Source organism: Chrysemys picta, chromosome 7 (genome assembly GCF_011386835.1).
Source record: "Chrysemys picta bellii isolate R12L10 chromosome 7, ASM1138683v2, whole genome shotgun sequence".
NCBI classification, from domain to species: Eukaryota; Metazoa; Chordata; order Testudines; family Emydidae; genus Chrysemys; species Chrysemys picta.
The window spans coordinates 20,667,105-20,685,565 of record NC_088797.1 but is presented as its reverse complement, the minus strand read 5'-3'; the positions used below and the strand labels follow the sequence as shown (position 1 = coordinate 20,685,565).

Genomic DNA, 18,461 nt, shown 5'->3' with positions numbered 1-18,461 from the left:
TCCTGCATAGATGCAGACACAATGCTGACGGGAAATACATCTTTGATTTCCTCCTCAAATGGTGAAAAGACAGACAGACTCCAGGCAGTACAGGTGTCCTCCTGTGCAGAGCATGAGAGCAGCATATGTTATGCCCCAATTCTGTGAAAGAGGAGTAGAAAGCAGGACAGAATTTGTCTTCCTCCCCAGACCCATGGAGGGCTTTCAGATCTCATGTACCATTCTGTTGGATATGGGGCTTTCACAAGAAAATCAGACCAAAATGAATTAGCAATTAAATCTGTGTTATGTCATGCAGGATTTTCCTACTGGCTGCTTAATTTCACAGTCTAGCCCTATGACTATTATTACTACTAATAATCCCTGGCTCTTCTTTAGCACCTTTCATCTTATAAACATAATTAAACCCCTGCAATATTTCTGTGGTGTATCATTATGCCCATTTTATAGATGAGGAAACTGAGGCATGGAGTGGTTCAGTACTTTGCCCTGGGTCACACAGTGAGCTATTGACAGAGCCACAACTAGAACCCTGCAGCCCTGAGTCCTCGTTTTACACACTAACCATTAGACCCCACTGCCTTGAGCCCTGTTAGCTTTTCATTCGTTAACCACATTTGCACTGCAAGCATGTTCCATGGCAGTCAGATACTACAGAGGTAGGGTGACCAGATAGCAACTGTGAGAAAATGGGACAGGGGGTGGGGGGAATAGGCACCTATATAAGAAAAAGTCCCCAAAAATGGGACTGTCCCTTTAAAAACGGGACATCTGGTCACCCTACACAGAGGGCACCACAGTGACTGACAGGCATGGCATGAAAACTTAAATAGAACAGAAGGGGGAACAGAAACGTCTCAGGACCCCCAATAATTTCTGAGCTCTGATCCCTGCTGAATATTGGTCCTATGCCTGTCACATGAAGCAGAGCAAACATCACTAGTGTTAACTTTGGGCCTATCAGGATCACAAAAGCTTCTGAAGTTAACTGTGGACGAACTCCAGCCTCACCCTTTCACCCCATACCTAAGAAGTTATGTCCACGTGAAACAAAACGCAAGAACTAATTTCTTCTCTCAAACATGATTGGGGAAAAAATCATTTCAAAAGGGATTTAAAATTTCCATTTTCATTTTATTGTCAAAGTAAATATATTTTATGAAGAACAAAAGAAAATATACAGAATTGTAACTTATGTACACTGGCTTTATAGATATTTTTGTTTCCAATTTACACAAATTTTGATATGTTATTAAAAGATATTTTATATAGATATGCATCTATGTACAGTTTTATTTACATACATTCATAGGATGTGAGATAAACCAGTCAACAAAAGATAGTTCATTTATATTAATTTCTAGAGGACAAAAGGAATGCATTCCTAAAATAAGGTCGTTTTAGCTCTATTGTTCTTACATACAGTATGTTCTCCACTTCTACCGACTAATGTGAGAATTGCAGTGTTTTATTTCCCATTTGGCTGACAAGAAGACAGACAGATGCCATCTGTTAGTGGAAAGGAAATGCAATATCCTTTATACAATCGTCTCTGATTTTTTGAATTCTATTGTATTCTGAAGATTCCTACAATCAGCAGAGTTAAAAAAACAAAACAAAACAAGAAACACAAACATAATATCGTTGCTGCTACCATCTGATTATTGTTTAAAATTTCCTTCTTAGCCACTTAGGTAGCGACCATATGTATTTGTTTCTACTGGCTACTGTTCCCACCCATTCACACCCCAGCTGCGTGGAGCTCTGACATGGCTGTTAATAATAAAATAATGCTTTGCACTTAAAGATCCCCATCAGCTAAGGATCTCAAAGTGCTTTACAAACATTAATTACGCCTCATAATCTCTCCTGGGTGGGATATAAGTATTATTATCCTCATTGTACAGATGGGGGAACCAAGCTATGAAGAGTTTCAGGGCCCAAGTCTGCTAGGCATCTGCTGAAGTCAGGGGGAGTTAAAGATGCCCACCCAGCACCTTTCAGGATTGGTGCTTGCCCAATGTCACACCGTGAGATGACAGCAGAGCCAGGAATAGAAACTAGGAGTCCTGACATCCAGTCCCCCCTGCTCTAACCAACAACACTCCTGATAATGAAGAGGATCGTTTCAGCCAGAGCCAAGGTGTAATCACTGTTTCCTTAAATATGTAGGCATCTCCCTACGCTCAACACATTGGCCACATAAGATGGAAGGCATGCAGGCAGTTTACTCTGATCCACAGTGAAAGGCCTTCATTCCAGCCCATTTAATCTGGCCTGAGCGTTTGGGGTTTTTGTTTTAAAGACATTGTCAGTTCCAGTTTCCGGGTGCACGAGATTTGCCGACCAAGTTATGAACAGCAAGGACCACTGAAGGATGGTGTGTTAGCGAAATCAGGGACACCAATTCCAATCCCACTACTCCCCACCTCCCAACCGTTCCTCCTCCTCCTTTTGCCTGCCCCCACAAATCCTTGGCTCAGGCGACTGAAAAACAAAGGAGCTGTTTTCATTTCAAAAGGAATTTACTGTTTCCAAACTGGACAAATAGACCAGCTTAATAAAAACTCACAATGAATGGCCCTGTACATGAGCAAAGCCCTCAGGAATGCCAGGACTATAATTAACTAGCAGCAAGTAGCCCATAAATTTGCCTTGTGCAGCAGAAAACAGCTAAAAATAAAACACTGTAATTTCCAAAAAGAAGCAGCAGCAAAGGGAAAGATAGAAGGAAATGAAAATAAAATAATAAAATAATAATAATAATAATAATATTAATAAAAAACCCACCCCACCCTCCCCCAAAAGAACTTTGTTCTCAAATTATGTTTGTAGGACACAAAACATTCAGAGGTGGTAGTGTGAAGTAACAGCGCTGACTGTTCTATGGAGACAAATAAATTATCACAAGAAATATAGTGAGCAAAGTGCTGTTGTCGGCTGTTCTGCGATGGACGGGTGGCAAGGGGTAGGCGGGACCAATCAGTTCACTGAGCGCACAGAGCGGTTGCTTCTAGGGAACCGGTGCACCTTGACGTGTTTGGATAAGTGGTCACTTCGAGCAAATTTCTTCTCGCAGACAGGACACTGGTAAGGTTTCACTCCAGAGTGGGAGCGTCTGTGCCGGGAGAGCTCATCTGATCTGGAGAACCTGCAAGCAGAGGTTTAGAAAAGAAAAACCTCTTCAGATTTTTGCTGCTAATTCTTTTATGTCATTGTTACTTTTCCATGGCCCATGCTGCATGCATGGAACTTCATGACAGCAGCGGGGATAGAACTCAAGTCCTCCTGCCGCAGAAGCCCAAGCACTTAAGCTAAAGGAGAATCTGTCAGCAGTATAAGGCCCATGACATACACTGGAGCAGTTCTCATTCTATCCAGCAGAGGGCAGCAGTAATACACTACCCACTTCATTGCATCATTCTTTGGTGCTCATATAACTGATAGCACTGACTGGAGACAGGCCCTAAAGGGGTTACCGGTGTATAAGCTTTACCCTAATCCCTGACTACACATACACACAACCCGGCTATTGCATCATCACTACTGACCTGCAGCATCCCGTGCTATTCCAATCCCAAACCTCCCAAAGCTCTGCCAATGCACATCCATTCTAACCCACAGCATCTTCCTTAAACTCCAGTTCTGGGCCTCTCCTGAGCAGAGACCACCACCAATGTTCCAAAGCTAAGGCTTCTGCCAGTCTCACCTGGGCATGCTCAGAATGCTGGAGGAACAGCAATATCCTCAATCATGACTAGTTTGTGAGACTGTGGCCAGATACTATGCGAGGGACTACCCAGGCAGAGTCAGCCATACTTACTCTGAAGCCACTTGGCTTATTGAATTGACCTAAGAATTTGGCCTTTCTTCTTCTCTCCCGAATGATTAAATAAAGGGCTATTAATGTCTCACTGTCAATTCCTGCTCACAGTCATATTGGAGTAAATCCAGAATGACTCCATTGGCTACACTGCAGCTACTCTGGATTTACACTGGTACAAATGGAGATAAGGATTTGGCCCTCAGTTACCAAAATTAGATTCCCCAATATCATTTTATTTTTAGACATCTCCCACCCGCAACTGCCAAGGAATAGTCCCCAAATAGCCATTGTGAATCTCAGAGGCCCACTTTAAACTCAAATAAACCAGCTAATCCTTGGGACCGAGCAGCTGGGTTGGTGCTATTTCTAGCCCATCCCAGTGCTGGGAGCCCAAGTGTTAACAATGTCGTGCTAAGACAGTTCCTTCTGGATGCATGCAGAACTGCTGTCCAACAAAGGATGATGAGTGTGAGTTGCCAGAACACTACCAAAGAGTGGTACAGAAAAAGAGTTCTCAAGAAACGATATCAGCTGTTTATTTACAATAAATACATGAAGTCATGAATGTTTGCTGAATAAATAGAGGAAAGGACCTGTGGAAAAATGTGCATTTGTGGAACAAAAACATCACACCACCACTTGTGTAAATATACAATTTCTGGAGGGGAAATAAAGAGCACCATTTGAGGTGGAAAGAGACCTTACCGCTCACACTCTAAATCCTTCATGCAAGAAAATACATTAAAATTGCAACTAGAGATGATCCCATGCTACCAGTTGATGGTCAGGATCAAATGTTTGGATTTAGGAATTTTTTTTTTTATTCTAAGTTTTTATTCCACTGTCCACTACAGAGTGGATAGTTTAGATTTTGCTACAGATCCAAACTTTCCAAAAGTTCTTGAGTGTTGTGATCCAGGGCTGAATTTGGGCCCATCTGCACCCGCGAACACTTCTCTCTCTAACACTGCAGTGGGTTGCCAGCAGTGGGTACCCAGCCATGACCAGAGCCTGGAACACTGACATGACCATGAACTGCTCGTGAAACTCCTTCATTGGGCTGGCCCTGATGCGGTGTCCTTAAAGGAATTATCTTTAAGAACCATGAGTTCATAGGACTCTGAGAAACTTTTCAGGGCAACTCAACAGGCGAGAAAGGGAAGGGCAGCATATACTGTACAGAACTTCGCAGACTGAGAGCTGCTAGGACCTCACCAAGATATCACAGTGGCAAGACATGGGATCAGACATGTTGGACAAGGAACTGATTTGTTTGCGAGGGAAGGTAGTCACTTTCTCAGGTGGAAGAGAAATCCACCTCAGGATAGGGGTCCTTGAGACACAAACACAGAGCAATCCTCAAGGCAGAGGCAGGAGCTGGAAAATACAGGGCTGCCTCATCCAGGTGTCAATATCATTATAAAACACAAGGAATAGTGGGATGGAGGGACCTGAAACAAGCTCAGAGCAAGACAACTGCAATGGGTCTCTGGCAATTGCACCAAGGGAGAGGGGAGGGAGTCATATGTCAGAGATGTGTGTGTTACGTGAGCCTGGGAAGCTAATGTGAGTTAATATGATAAAAATACACTTAGCCTCATAACGAAGCCCTTAATTGAAGAAGTAAGAATGTTGCAATGCTGTTACCCAGCATTCATGGAAAGATCACCTTACTGGGCCCACAGAAATAAACCCCTCTCTCTCCCCCTGTGTTTACAAAAAAAACAACAACCCAAAAGTTAGAACGGGAAAGCTGATAGAATTCTATTGCCTGCGATATGCAGATATCGGACTAAATGATCGTAAAGGTCCCGTCTCACCTTACAGTCTAAAAAAATTGATGGAATTCCAAATTCAAGCAGGTAGCAAATGCAAAAGAGGCACCACTTACGAATAACCAGCCCAAATTTTATGATCCCAGCACCTAAGAAATAACAGCTCCTCCCAAATAAAGACAGAGGCCGTTTGGAAATCTCACACAAACACAAGGAGCCAAATTCACCCCTCTTGTTATTCCACTGCACTTGATGGAGATGGGCCAAGGATGAATGTAGCCCCGTAAATGCAGAATGACACTGAGTTTGTTGCCTTCCTTCCACTCTACCTGCTGGCTTCAGTCAGGGAGCTGAATCACACTATTTAGCCAGACTGTCAGCTTCTGCTCAAGGGAGACCTATCTTGTAAGAGAGTGATTGCATCTTGTTAGAATTCTCACTTCAGGAACAGGTGAGAGTATTTTCCACCTGAGGGATTTATTTCAAAGGCTGCCAGGAACTTGGGAGGGTCAGCCCTTCACAGTTTCCCTCTGAATTCAGAAATAAAGTAGCCCCGCAGTTGGTGTAACAGCTGTGATGAAAAGGCATTTACTACAATGTTGTTTAAAAAACTCTGGAACCCAGAGAAGAAGGAGATTCAGAGAGCACAATTATGATCATCTAGTCTGACTCCTCCACATTCCAGTTCCATCAGTTAACTAGAAGTTTCATAATAAAGTAGCTTCTTTCTGTTGCCTTTTAAATTTCACTGTGTGCCCTAGCTCTTCTTCGTCTTGTATTATAGGAAAGGGAGCATCCAACTAGCCCTTTCTGTACCACTCCTATGAAACAGGCAGGGGCAATGCCCACAACGTGGCCCCAATCCCGAGAGCTACTGGGGTACACACGGTAAAGAACAATAATGGCCCACATTGTGACCGCAAGATCCAAACACAGAGGTTCTTCAGGCACATCTCCCTTTCCCTTGCAAAAGAAAGGCTCAACCATTTCCACAGCACCTTTCCCTGTCCTCAAGACCCTGCAGAAGCCTCTATGCCATTCTGGGGATGCCAGCTAGGGCAGGGGGTAGAGATTGAGGGAGGAGGGGCTGGAATATGGTAGAGGGATGGGGAAACAACACATTGTATGAGGGCCAGAGCAGAAGTACAGGTTCTCTGTGTGGATGCCCCGGGCCTCCTGGGTGTCCCTGGGGATCCAAGAAGCTTGGGCTTGAACCTTGTGGCCTTGTAAGTTGGAAGGAAAAGCCTCCTACCTAACAGGATGTTGTGAGGGATCTATTTCTGCGAGGGAATCCTCACAGGGATCTCCTCCCCCCATCCACCTCCTGCTGGAGTTACAGCACCTGAACTTTCTTTGTGTCCTGTAACGCACTGTGTGCTCAGGAAATACACAGCCTCATACAGTAAGCTTCCTTTAGCACAGCCATGGCTTTATACGGTGTAAATGATAATCAGCCCCAAGAATCTTATTCCCATTTTGGGGCCATTGTGGTGCCCTGAGCAGGCAACTCCAGCAACTTGCCTATACTATATCATTGCCAAGATCATCTTCCTGAGACGTTACAGCTAACTCAGACTCATCAGCATGGTTTACAAGCCCTTTAAACTCTTCCTTCCAAAGTGCAGTAGCTTGCATCTGTCTTCACCAAATTTCCCAAATAAGATACTGAAATTCAGGTGTGAGTTTCATGGTTTTGCCTTTCTCAGCAGTGGCAGGCAGTAGCCACTAACCTAGATCAGTGGTTCTCAAAGCTGGTCCGCCGCTTGTTCAGGGAAAGTCCCTGGCGAGCCGGGTCAGTTTGTTTACCTGCTGCATCCGTAGGTTCGGATGATCGCAGCTCCCACTGGCCACAGTTCGACGCTCCAGGCCAATGGGGGCTGCGAGAAGGGCGGCCAGCACATCCCTCGGCCCGCGCCGCTTCCTGCAGCCCCCATTGGCCTGGAGTGGCAAACCGCGGCTAATGGGAGCCACGATCGGCTGAACTTGTGGACGTGGCAGGTAAACAAACTGGCCTGGCCCGCCAGGGGCTTTCCCTGAACAAGCGGCGGACCGGCTTTGAGAACCACTGACATAGATGAACCTAAGGTGTAACCTGGTCTGACATGGATCAATGCTCTGACCGGTACAACAGGATACTGGACTAAATGGGTCACTGGCAGTTTCTGTACTCTGCTGTTTGCATACTGCCTAAGACTGAAAAAAGCAGCTCTCGCTTTCTGTGACGGAGGGACAAAAGTTGGTAGCAGTCAGATTCAGAAAGGAACTTGGGAATCCCACGCTGTATGCGGCTTGCAAAAGTTTAACCTTGCTCATCACTTTGCTTTGCTACACTTAAAGCTTACACAGGGTTGGTTGGGAGTTTGTTTTAGTTCAGCTGTTCTGCCCATACAGGAAGAAGGAAAAGCTTCTCCCCCGCCACCCCACCCGCAGCTAAACGCTATGACTCAAATTATACCAAGCAGCATTTTTCTAAATTGTTATTTTCCATTAACTCCGATTTTAAGTTCATTTTGTTGAAAAAGAAATACACCATACACACACGGAAAAGAACGTGGAAGAAACCAGCAGCAGCATCTCAGTGCATAAATTCATTTGGGATGATATAATACTAAGAACAGACTCCAGATGTACTTGACTTAGTCATGTGAGCTCACAGCTCTCCCTGAACTTCTGGAAAAGGTAAACATGCTTTACTGATGAAAGGGGACTGTGTAATTCAGTGCTCACTTGGCTCTGGCTATGGTATGTCACTGCAGATCTGACTTTGATGTCTGAGAAGAACACATGGGAGTGCTGGAATCTCAAGCTTATTCTAAGAGATTTGTGATAGAGGGAAACAGCCCCTTTGAAAGTCTGTCCCCTCCTTCGTCTATGTTAGCGATGGGCCCCAGCTGAAAAATTTCAAACTGGGATCAGAACTCATTCAAAGTTATGGGGCATGTGGATCCAGGGTTCTGGCTTATGCTCTCAGTCATGCTAAATGCAAAGATTCAATCACAATGACGGGTTTGGAAAAACATCCAACTGCCAGAAACAAGCCTTTTTTGGATGGAAGTTATTTAATCCCTAGCCTCTACTGGGCTTCTGCCCATAAAGAGTTGTGGCTGTCCACGCAGTTGGCTCTTTAAATTACAGGTTCTAGATGCACTCACCATCTGGATCAGTACTTCTCTTTACATGCCCTTCCATTGCCCTTGTGGTACTTTTGCTAGGCACCATTCACACTAGACTTTAACCCTTGTAAGGTTGTTGACATACAGAGGCTAAACTCACCCTTGGTGTCACTACATGGAAGGCATCCAAGAGAACATTAGACCATATTGCTGCATATATATTCCTAATCATTCACCTTTGACTGACATTCTGGAAAATACCAGTGTTCTCATAAGATACATCCACAGAAGATCCACAAAAGAACAATTCACAAACAGACTCCTGAGGTCTGATCTTGGACTGCTGAAATCAATGGGGAATCAGAAAGAGGCAGAATCAGAGCCCTGGCAAGTCACCTTCTGACCTCAAATATGCCTGGGTCAGGATCATTGTCACTGGTGGTTAGCTGAATACTGCAAATCAATTTCCCACAAACATTCATTCAGCTTTTTAAAGGAATTAAATTTTGGCCACATTTCAACCCTTTGTTTTGTTCCCTTTCCACGAAAATTTGGACAATCAAGTTTCACTAGTATCATGGCTCATGGAAAACAAGCGTTAAGTTTGCACAGATGCTAGCGAAAAGCAAATCTTAAACATGCTCCTTGCAAGCATTGACACTGAAAGCCAGATAGAAAGGACTATGCTCATGCAATGAGAGCATGGAAAAATGCCATGTGATTTATGTGACCAATCACAACTGAGCGACACAGTCGAATTTCAGTTCATTTTGAATCGCAAGGCTGGAAGTAAACAAAGCTTGTGAAAAATTTCATTGGTAGCAAATAAATTAAGGAAAATTGCAATCTGCTCATGGAACCTCCATGAATTAGAAAAGGGAGGAAACTGATCACAGGAAGTATTAGCTACAAATGATCCACTCAGCCCTAGTGGCAATGGGGAAACCTCAGTGTATCAGTTTCAGGAAAGGGACAAGATTCAGACTAGTTCAGATCTTTTCCTTTCAAACAAATTCATCCATCCCTAGTGATCTCATATCTTGCATATCTGCATTTTTACTCATATCTCTCCTGTTATCTCTTCAGTTCACAATGAGTGTGACACATTTCCTAACCACTCATTGCTCATCAAAGCACTACAGGATGTTTTTCCTTTTGCCAAGTCTTTCGAATACTTTTGGTGTAATTTAACAGGAGGGATTTGAGATGATGTTTGGTTTTCATCACAGAGTATGAAGTTTCATTGCTAGTGTTAAGAAACTGGCTGGGTTCCAGAGCGGATTGAAAAATGGAGGAGAAGGGGTTTCCATGGAAAATTTCAACTTTTTAATCACAAAAGAAATATTTGTCAGTTTCCAGTTTTCCAACGAATAATCAAAAATTTTGAGGAAAGCTGACAAATTCGGTGAAAATTTTTACTTACTCAAAAACTCAGTTTTCCATTGATGAAAAGTTTTGACAGAAAAATTTTAACCAGCCCTTCTGATTATAATAATACATAATATATGGAGATATACCTATCTCATAGAACTGGGAGGGACCCTGAAAGGTCATCGAGTCCAGCCCCCTGCCTTCACTAGCAAGACCAAGTACTGATTTTGCCCCAGATCCCTAAGTGGCCCCCTCAAGGATTGAACTCACAACCCTGGGTTTAGCAGGCCAATGCTCGCTTTTGAAATGTACAATATTCAGGAGTACATCTGGATGGGCACTAATATACATTTCTAAACCAGAACATAAAATAAACATAGATTAAATTTGAGTAGCATATCCTATAATGAGATAGCATTCCCAAGCTAGTATTTTATTCTGGAAATTACAAAATTGCTTATAATGTTTTAAAATTTTATTAGGGTCTTATTAAGCATATATGTCGTTCATAGCCCTTCACTGATTGTATTTGACCTCCATGTAGTTGAATCTACAAATACATACAACCATGTAGTATTAGTGATGAAGTGACTATGCTCCAATGACCCAATTTGCTTTGTGTATCCTAGTTTGCATCAATGGTACATTGGAGATGGTATGCTGCAATGGGACCAATGAATATACAAAGCAATGCCTGCAGTAGCAAGTCTAATCTGGCCATTATGAAATGAAATACCAGTCACTGGGGTATTTTTTTAGACTTTTGTACAGTTAATGTCAACAGTAATGCTATGCTATTCAACGCACCAAAGTCCCTGGATTATCTAACATTAAGAGAAGTGGTTTTAATTTTAAAACCAACCAAACAGGTTTCAGAGAACAGCAAAATGGTTTATAAATTAACTTGGTTCAAACCTGTTTGGCTGGCGTATTATGTCAAGTGAATGATATGTTTATTGGATACAGAGTATGACTGCATCCCAGTACTGACCTCCATCCACAACCGGGCCACGTGCATGCAAAAGGTTTTTCTCCTGTGTGTCTCCTCAGGTGCGCTTTCAAATGGCTGCTTTTAGTGTACATCTTGGTACAGCCAGGGAAAGAACATTTGTGCATTTTAATGAGTTCTGCCGCAGGGTTCTTTGGAAATTTCTGGCCCATGATGATCCCCGTTTGACCCTGGATCATGCCTCCTGGCCCAATAGGCTTTGCAGCAATAGGGACTGGAGCTATGCGGACAAATTTAGAGGACAAGTTCAAATTAGATGACTGAACAATCTGCGGCACAAGTGCAAATGTCTGTCCTTGAATGTTGACTAGGAGCTGTGCAATTTTAATATTCTCTTGTGCTGGTCCTTGTGAACTAGGGCTTGTATTTGACTCTTGTTTGATCTGTACAGGCTGAATTTGGAGCATGACAGGTATCCCTCCCTCCAGGGATAGAGCTCCGTTTGAAACATCGCTACCTTCTGTTGAGCTACTTGATTGTTCACTTTTACTTTCTTTTAAATTAACGCTAGGTACCAGATGGTCTTTTTGCTGGACTGAAGCAACGGAAACTTGGCTGCAAGCTCTCAAGTCCTTGGTCTCACTTTTAGGCCCTTCCTTGAGATCCAACTCCATGTTTTCTTCCAGAAACTCCTCAATCTCCTCAAGTGTGGGCTGAAATGGTCCAGAATCTTCCATATCCACTGCGAACTCAGGCAATCTGAAATACTCCTCTTTCACTACTGGTTGAAGTCTCCTTTTGTCCCACCAAGAAGCAGGGGTGTTCCCCAAGGAAGCCTGGGACAGTAAATAGTCTAAAATATTATCTTGACTTTCAGCGCTAGATGTGCTTCCATAGCTAGAGCTGAGAACCTGGGAATCAGGACTGGAACAAGAGCAAAAGCTTGAAGAATCGCTGTCATCTTCTGACACAGGTGAGGGCAGCATCTGATACGACCTCCCACCGGCCATCATGTCCCCAAAGTATCCAACGGGGGATCTTGTGGATGAAAAATATTCATCAGCAGGAAGCAAGTGATCCACCATTCCTGGATAATCTGTTACGGATATCCCACCAGCATATACCACACAGTGAAAGTTCAAGCGAAAGCCTGAATATAGGGATCAAAAATATTGACAGTCAGAAGTCAGGTTTAATCATTCACCTCCATGCACTAGAAGACCTACAAATCTCTCTAGCTCAAATGAGAGTCAATGGCATGCAGTTTCACTGGGAACACATGTTGCTACATGCTTTCATATTGCTGTATCACCCCCAAAGGATTCTGAGTGCCTTGGCATTTTCCAAGATTGCACCACATGTTTGCAAAAGAATTCTTTCAGAAATCATTTCACAACTATGTGTTCCTTAGATTTACAGTGCCTCCTCAGACTATTACTGGCAAGAGGAAATACATTTATAATCTTTTGCCTGACAAGGAAACCGAGAGCCAAAGAAGGGAATGGAAAAAAAAAAAAGTGTTGAAATTTTTACCACCCAAAAAACAAATAAAAATAAAGTTTATAACTTGGGTCCATAAAAGAACACAATCCTTTTCTTATCTTATAGCTTTCCATTGACTTTATTATTAACTTTCTCAGTTATTCAAATATAGGCTAATCAGCATAATGCAAGGACCAATCTGCCAGGAGCCAAACATATTTATTGTGCTTCAGCATTTACTAGTACGATTTTCCTTTCCAGATGTAATGAATCAGTTTGCTAACGTCATCATCACCTGCATCACTCTTAATAAGACTGGCACCAGGCTGGGCTAATTACCATGTGCTGGCAGGCCAGCTGATTGTGCTAGTGTCCCCTCATCACTCCACGCTGCCTGTCACTTGGCTACACAGCCCTGAGATGATCTAAACATGGGGCCAACTTCTAAACTGGGAACTTGGAACCAAGCTCTTGCGTAGGATTTCAACTCATTGTGACTACAGCAAGTGACTGCATTTTGTTATATTCGGAACATGCAATTTAGTAGGGCCAACGGGCCTGATCCTTCGACCTCTTACTCACTTGAGCATTCTGATTGAACTCATTGGGACTACTCACTTAAATAAAGAACTACAGGTTCAGAGGCTTATTTTGCAGTTCTCTCTTAGGCGAAACTCCCTGTGAAGGCAATGCAATTCCGGCAACCCTCAATTCAGGCACAACAATCTTACTGGGAGTTTTATCACTGCTTAACAGCTGCACAATATAACCCTTAAAGAGCTAAAATGAAGATGTGCAGACTTTGCTGAACACTGGCCCTGGGTCCTCTGCTCTGCTCAAGGTGACTGACTGGAAACTGAGCTGCATATGTACATCATAAAACACGCCTCTCTGTGGAAGGTATGTGGATTGCAGAGATAGATATCATCTGATCTGTCAATAGGGGTGTATTTGAGAGTGAGAGAGAGAGAGAGAGGCAATCAGAAGGCATGTGACCTAGCATGAAGGAAATGCCAGTCAGGCTTGTTGCACACTCTCATTTTCCACAGGCAGTGTTGCTGTGCTGAAGACACTTTGCCATGAATAGTCAATAGCGTCCAGTTTTGGGAAGGGTGGAAGATGTTTATTATTACTCCAGGGCACCTATGCTGCCTGATCTGCAAATTGCCTCTGTCTCTGTCTTCTAGGAGGAAATAAAAATAAATCTGTGCACTCAATCTATAGCTGATGCAGTGCACAACAACCTTCACAAGCTCCATCAGCATCAGTCTATTAACCTTCCACAGGAAGCAGAAGTAAAAACACACTTCTTAAAGCTACAGCTTCCTTATTTATGTTTATGGGTGGAGGAGGGTGATGGTGGTTTTGAAGAAAGGGGAATTAAAAGCCAAGTTGTACATTTTCCTGGTTTGCACCCACTGTCAGTCATCTGTTCCTGCAAACTGATAATGAAATACTCACATGTGCTCAAAGTGAGGAAGTTCAAACAAAGGTTAGTGTCCATGTTCTGTGACCTTAGCCTATGATCATTTCTAATGGTAAAAGTGATTGCCAGCATACCTGAAATATGCCTAGGGGACTACGAATCAGATTTTGATCTCAGTGCAAATTAAATTACTCCAACAGAAGTCAGTGGAGCTGACCAGTGAACAGAGATCAGAATCTGGTTCTGTGAATCTTTTATTGCTTCCAAAAAGGGTTCTCTGATTAATGTCTTGCTTGCCTCAAAAGCAGAGATAACCACAGTTTAATGTGGGGCAGAAGGGAGGGTGCATTCCCATATGGCAGATGGCTTCAAATCCTGCCTATTCCCATTTTGCTCCAGCTCCAACCTCTCACTGCTGTTGCTGTGACCACAAAGATTTTGCACACAAGACATTTTTACTAAAGAGAGCGAGAGAGTGTGTGTGAGAGAGAGAGAGAGAAAGTATCTGAGTGACAGCAAACTTAGCATAGGAAAAAAAAAGGTTTTTTGTAAAGATTTCTTAAATGTCCATTTCAATCTGGAAGCCATTCTTGCTCCCACTGAAATCAATGACAAAATGTCCACACTACTTGCCAATCTAAAGAGCAAAAGACCCTCAGTACCTTGGCTAAAGATATGGCCCAAGCCAGACATTTGCAAAGAAACAAGAACCAGTTAGGTTAATACAAAATAATGCTTATATCATATATCTAACATTTATATACAACATTTGCATCCATAAGCATTCCAAAACTATTTATAAAAGAGGCTTCTCTTCTTATGCCATTGAAATGCAGCCACCTCTGGGGTGAAATGTAGCAGCTGATTAACAGTGCACAGCAGCACTATGGTCTCCAAGTTTCGAAAGAGTTCTCAGCTTTGTTTTCTTGCATGTTATGCCAGAGTCACATTGTTCTGTTTTACAGTTGTCTGTTTAGTGACTGGCTAATAAAAGGATGGAACACCTATGCCCCTGTACAGCAATGTTTCAGAGAAACCATTACAAGAGTCAAGGCCTCAGAGCTTGCTGAAAGATAGGCAGATATTTAGCAGCCTGTTATTCCTGGTGATGTTTACAACATCATAGGAAATAGCATATCACACAACTGATAACACCAAGAGCATATTTTGCCAATTGGTGCTTGCTAAGCCGTTGTGGATATGCTGACAACCATTTTCCAGGGAAATCGCTTTTCTCTGAGCATTAAAAATGTGTCAGGGCCTGATCCTGCTCCAATTGGGCCATAAAACTGACTATAAAGTGACGTTGAAACACAGGGGGCCTTAAATTTCAAAGGAGCCAGTTAACATATAGAGGCATTTTTAAAATAGAAAAACCCATGAGCCGCCTGGGAGCTGCATTACTGAAATGAGTTCTCCAAAGTAATCTTCCTGGTATGGAGCCTCTTGACAGTCCATTTTACAATACAGAGTAGTCATGCCAAGGATTACCTCCGCAAGGTGCACTAAAGAGAGGATGCATTTGATACAGCATGATATGGTGATCGCCACTTTTAAAGGGGTGGTGTTAGGGGGCAGCCTAAGGGTTATCTATATTAGCATCTGAAGAAGTGGGTTTTTTTTACCCACGAAAGCTTATGACCAAATAAATCTGTTAGTCTTTAAGGCGCCACTGGACTCCTTGTTGTTTTTTGAGCGTTAGTAGGAAGCTCAGAAGAATGCTTTCCAGCTCGCGTGGTTTCCCCATTCCACTGCTTGCAAACGCCCCAGAGCCCTTTTGGAGAAAGCAGGCTTCTGAAAAGCTCCTCCACTTTCCCCTGCCTTCTTAAAGAGGAAACACTTTAATCTACAGCAACCGCTGCCGCGCTGGGGAAGCAGTCATCCGCTGCCTCGCTCGCATACACATGCCGATCACACATTCGTTCCAGGCATTTCTATGCTAATTTCTCAATCGGGAATGGATCCCTTGCCACTGATTCGTTGCACGGGGCAGAAAGCGGGGAGAGGGGATGCTGCATTTCAGAGCCCCTCGGCCTTGCCAGGCTGTGAGTCCGGATTTGGGGTTGCCTTTGGGGTGTGTTTAGCCCACCTGGCGGGGCTAAGAAGCGAAGGAACCCAGTGCATTGCTACTGCTCCCCCCCCCACCCTTTCCTCGGCCCCAGAGCTCTGCTTGACCGAGAGTAACCCTACCTCGCTGCTTCTCCTGTCAACATTACCATAACAGCCTGCGAGCAGAGCACACACAGCCTCCTCCTCCTGCTCCCCACCAGCGCCTTCCCGAGCAGCCCCGGCCGGCCTCCCAGCGCGCCAGGGGGAGATGGGCCTGAGCGTTGCAGCCCGATGCTCTCCTTTTTTGGGGGGGCTCCCTTTTGCTCCTGTCCGGAGCCACAAAACAACCGACCTCTGCAAGCCACATCCATGCATCGCAACGCCGCGTGCCGTCACCCCCGTGCAAAGAGTGTGTGTGTGGGGGGGGGGGGGCTTTAACCATCTACTCGTTATCGTTCTGCAAAGAGCTAGTCCCCCGTGTCTAGGGTGGGGGGGCAAAGGGGGGCAGCTCTCCGGACGCATTGCATCGGCAGAGAGCGGGCAGGCTCCTGGCTTTGAGAGAGGAGTGATTCCCGGCCCCGTCTTGCAACTGAAGCGGGTCTCAGCGCTGGGCAGAGAGAATTGTCCCTTCTCTGCCAGTCCGGCCAACATATGGTTGTAAACATCGCCCCGGCTCCTGCCCGACCAGCTCCCCCGCCCCCAGCAGAAAGAGCCCGTGTAAACACAGCCAGCTTGTGGAGTCTGCTCTTCCAGAGTCCATTGGGACTGGATGGCACGAAGGTCCCCCCCGCCCCCCACCCACACACCCCTTTGCACGGCACTTCAACAAGTCCTGATCTCCTCCTTCCCCCTCCCCAACGCTGATCCCAGAGCTTCTCTCCAGCATGTCCCGTCCCCCCAGCAATCCCGGAGATCTCCTTCCCTGGACCCCGGGGCTCCACGCGCCCCCCGGGCAGTGCTAACCCGGCCAGCAGCCCCAAGCGGGCAGGATGCTCTACGCTACGGGACACCGTTCTGCCCCCGCCCTGCGGGTGAGAAACGTGTCTTTACTCCTTACCTGAACTTTTCTGCACAGACACACACACCAAAAAAAACCAAAAAACACCCCAGATCAAAGGCAAGCAATATCCCAGCGGGCAGCAGCTCCTCGTGGCATTCAGAACCAGCGCAACACCCCAGCAATCACCAAACGCCACAGCGCTCCTAAGGAGGGGGCCTGGCCGCTTGTTAACTGTTGTCCTTGAAAACTGCCTGGAGGCAGGGTCCCGATTTGCAACAGCAGTGGCAGGGCTGCTGATGTGTCCTTTAGCTCCCCTAGTGTAGTACTATATCCCCATCACATGACTGCCAGGGAGGTTATCACAGTGAAGGCAGGGGAAGGCTTGAAAGAGGCTCGACCAAAGCTGCTCACCTCATTGGCCAAAGCAGAAGTAAAGGGGCTGGCCGGAGGGTTTTGTCGTCAATGGAAGCATCTGGCACCCTATCCTCTCTGCCTCTGCCTTCCCCTCCGCCTCCTCTCCCTCTCCTGCCTGCCCCTCCTGTTCTGTATCACAGCCAACCAAGCTCAGGCAGGAATGTTTGGCTGCTTCCCTGCTTACTCTATCTCTGAGCCATGACAGTGAAGATCATGTGAATGAGAGAGAGAAATATATTTTGAGGACTGCAAAACCTGGAAGAAACCACATGGAGAATTTTTCTCTAACAGGGCTGGGTCTGGGTTGGTGGGAGTGTGTAGGAGGATGGTTGGAGTGGTATTGTAGTCTGCAAAGCTGGAAATGTTCAAGACACATGCCAGTCTTATGAATGGATCTGAATCCATTTCCTTCTTGCCTTCTCTGTCCTTGGTTTCTGATGGGCCCTGGGCTGCTGCTGTTTGGAAAGGATGCAAGACAAACATGCACTGAACCTGATTCAATTATTTTCAACAAAATGTCGATCCACTTTTAGCAGAGGTGTTTGAACACTGGGAAAAGGACCATGTCAAAATTTAAAATGATTAATCACAGCAACAAATACTCTCAATTATTTGCATTAAATATCACCAATATCAAAGCCCAACTGTGTTGTTCTGTGCTGTGGAAACACATACCAAGGGACAGTCACTGCCCCCAATGAGCTTATCTCCTAAATAGACAAGGCAGGAAAAAGGATCTGAGAAAGGAAGCATGATTATCCCCGTTTGACAGATGGGGAAACCAAGGCACAGAGAGATTAAGCCACTTGCTCAAGGCGGAACAGAAAGTCTGTGGTAGAGGTAGGATTTAAAGCCAGATCTCCTGAGTCCCAGCCTTAACTACCAGACCATCCCTCCACTCAATTGTTTTTAAGTGCCTGCCAATAATCTGCTCAGCCTTGTGTCAGACACAAAATACAGACAGTCCCTACTTTGAAGAAGTTATAGCTTAAATAAGACAACAGAGACACAGAACAGAGAGAACTCAGTGGGAAATTGCTCTTGCTGACTCATTTC

General features: G+C 44.7%; 1 protein-coding gene across 2 annotated transcripts; it reads right to left on the bottom strand.

Annotated features, from left to right (window-relative positions):
- Positions 1 to 1,113: 1,113 nt before the first annotated feature.
- Positions 1,114 to 17,347, bottom strand: KLF15 (KLF transcription factor 15). Of its 2 annotated transcripts, none has more exons than XM_005288421.5 (3): positions 17,049 to 17,347; positions 11,077 to 12,184; positions 1,114 to 3,151 (listed from the first exon to the last, which is right to left on the bottom strand). In XM_005288421.5, the coding sequence occupies exons 2-3, from the start codon at positions 12,117 to 12,119 to the stop codon at positions 2,983 to 2,985; spliced, it is 1,212 nt and encodes a 403-aa protein (XP_005288478.1). In that variant the 5' UTR covers positions 12,120 to 12,184; positions 17,049 to 17,347; the 3' UTR covers positions 1,114 to 2,982. The 2 variants fall into 2 exon arrangements, with proteins under 2 accessions (XP_005288478.1, XP_042705777.1); XM_042849843.2 differs by lacking the exon at positions 17,049 to 17,347 and adding an exon at positions 15,434 to 16,783.
- Between the last annotated feature and the right edge of the window lie 1,114 nt (positions 17,348 to 18,461).